The 1,216-nt window shown below is 51.3% G+C and overlaps 1 protein-coding gene across 1 annotated transcript in view; it reads left to right on the top strand.

Annotated features, from left to right (window-relative positions):
* LOC102670961 (broad-complex core protein isoforms 1/2/3/4/5-like) overlaps positions 1 to 944 on the top strand; it is a 16,099-nt gene extending 15,155 nt beyond the window's left edge. Inside the window, exon 7 of the mRNA XM_031514467.1 lies at positions 1 to 944. This exon is cut by the window's left edge and continues 7 nt beyond it. Within this exon, the coding sequence (XP_031370327.1) occupies positions 1 to 546 (546 nt within the window). The 3' untranslated portion in view covers positions 547 to 944.
* The last annotated feature ends 272 nt before the right edge of the window (positions 945 to 1,216 follow it).

The following is a 1,216-nucleotide window of genomic DNA, read 5'->3' as shown; positions in this document are numbered from 1 at the left end:
CAGATCGATCTGCAGTCGGAACGGGACTCGGCCTGCAATAATGCCGCCAATAACGGGCAACAGATGCGCCAACAGGCCAGGCAACAGCAACAACAGCAACAACAACAACAACAGCAACAACAGCAACAACACCAGCCGAGGACGGTTGCCACGAACGAGACCGTACCATTCACGGATCTTCGCTGGTTGATGCAAAACGGGAACTCGCAGGCGCCGTCCTCGAAGCACGTCCGCGGCGACACGACGACGACGACGGCGGCCAGGGCACAGGCCGAGGCTCAAGATCTCAAGTACACCGGCCGCTCGATCAGCGGTACTTACTGTAGCTTTTGCCAGAAGACTTTCTCCCGCGCCTGGTCCCTGCAGAGACATCTGGCGGACACGCATTTTTACGTGCCGCAGTCGCTCTGTTGCGACCAGTGCGGCAGGAGTTACAAGTCGAGGAACAGTCTGGTCAGTCACAAGAGTCAGTATCACGCGAAGAAAGAGCGGAAGGAGCACGAGGAACAGTGCGAGGCCAAGTATTGGCAGACACCGATGGTCTAGTCTTGACCGGATACGCGTGCAAGAGGTTCCGTCTTGGAACGGAGGATCCATCCAGGAAGAGAGAACGCGCCGTTAACCGGCATGAGAAAGAAGCGAAGAGACAATCGTTTAGCCAATTTTAATATATATTCGCGTTGTAGTAATTTCCGTTACCGTCACACACCATGATCCTAGTCTGCTTTTTTTTTTTTTTTTTTCTCTTTTTTTTTTTTTTCGATCAACGTTACCGATTACCTCGATTACCACGCCAAAGATGTCGTTTCACGAGCGACCCTTTTATCCCAAATAAGTTCCGCCATCTAGTTTCGCGCCAAGTTCACGAGCGAGCAATCTTTCCCGCGGGAAAATCGATACCACTCTCCTCCGGTACGACCGTGCTCTTCCTCATCCACCCTAGAGAGCGAGCCAAGGGTAGGTTTTACCCTTGCGTATTTTACCCGACGATAAAGTCAACCTTGTTACGTTTCTCCGTCGATTAGCGACACCACCACTGGTGATGGTGTGCTCGATCGACTATGGAGAAGGATGCATAGCGGCTGTGCAATCTTTCTCTCTCTCTTTTCCTCTCTTTCTCCGAATACGTATTTTTGCCGACAGAGTTTTTTCGCCGCGGAAAACGTATTCGTTTACCAAGTACGAATCTATTTATCGGCCGATCGGCAACTACAAA

Source organism: Apis dorsata, unplaced genomic scaffold, assembly GCF_000469605.1.
Source record: "Apis dorsata unplaced genomic scaffold, Apis dorsata 1.3 scaffold_1004, whole genome shotgun sequence".
NCBI lineage: Eukaryota > Metazoa > Arthropoda > Insecta > Hymenoptera > Apidae > Apis > Apis dorsata.
The sequence above is the reverse complement of the archived record's forward strand: the minus strand, read 5'-3'. Positions and strand labels throughout refer to the sequence as shown.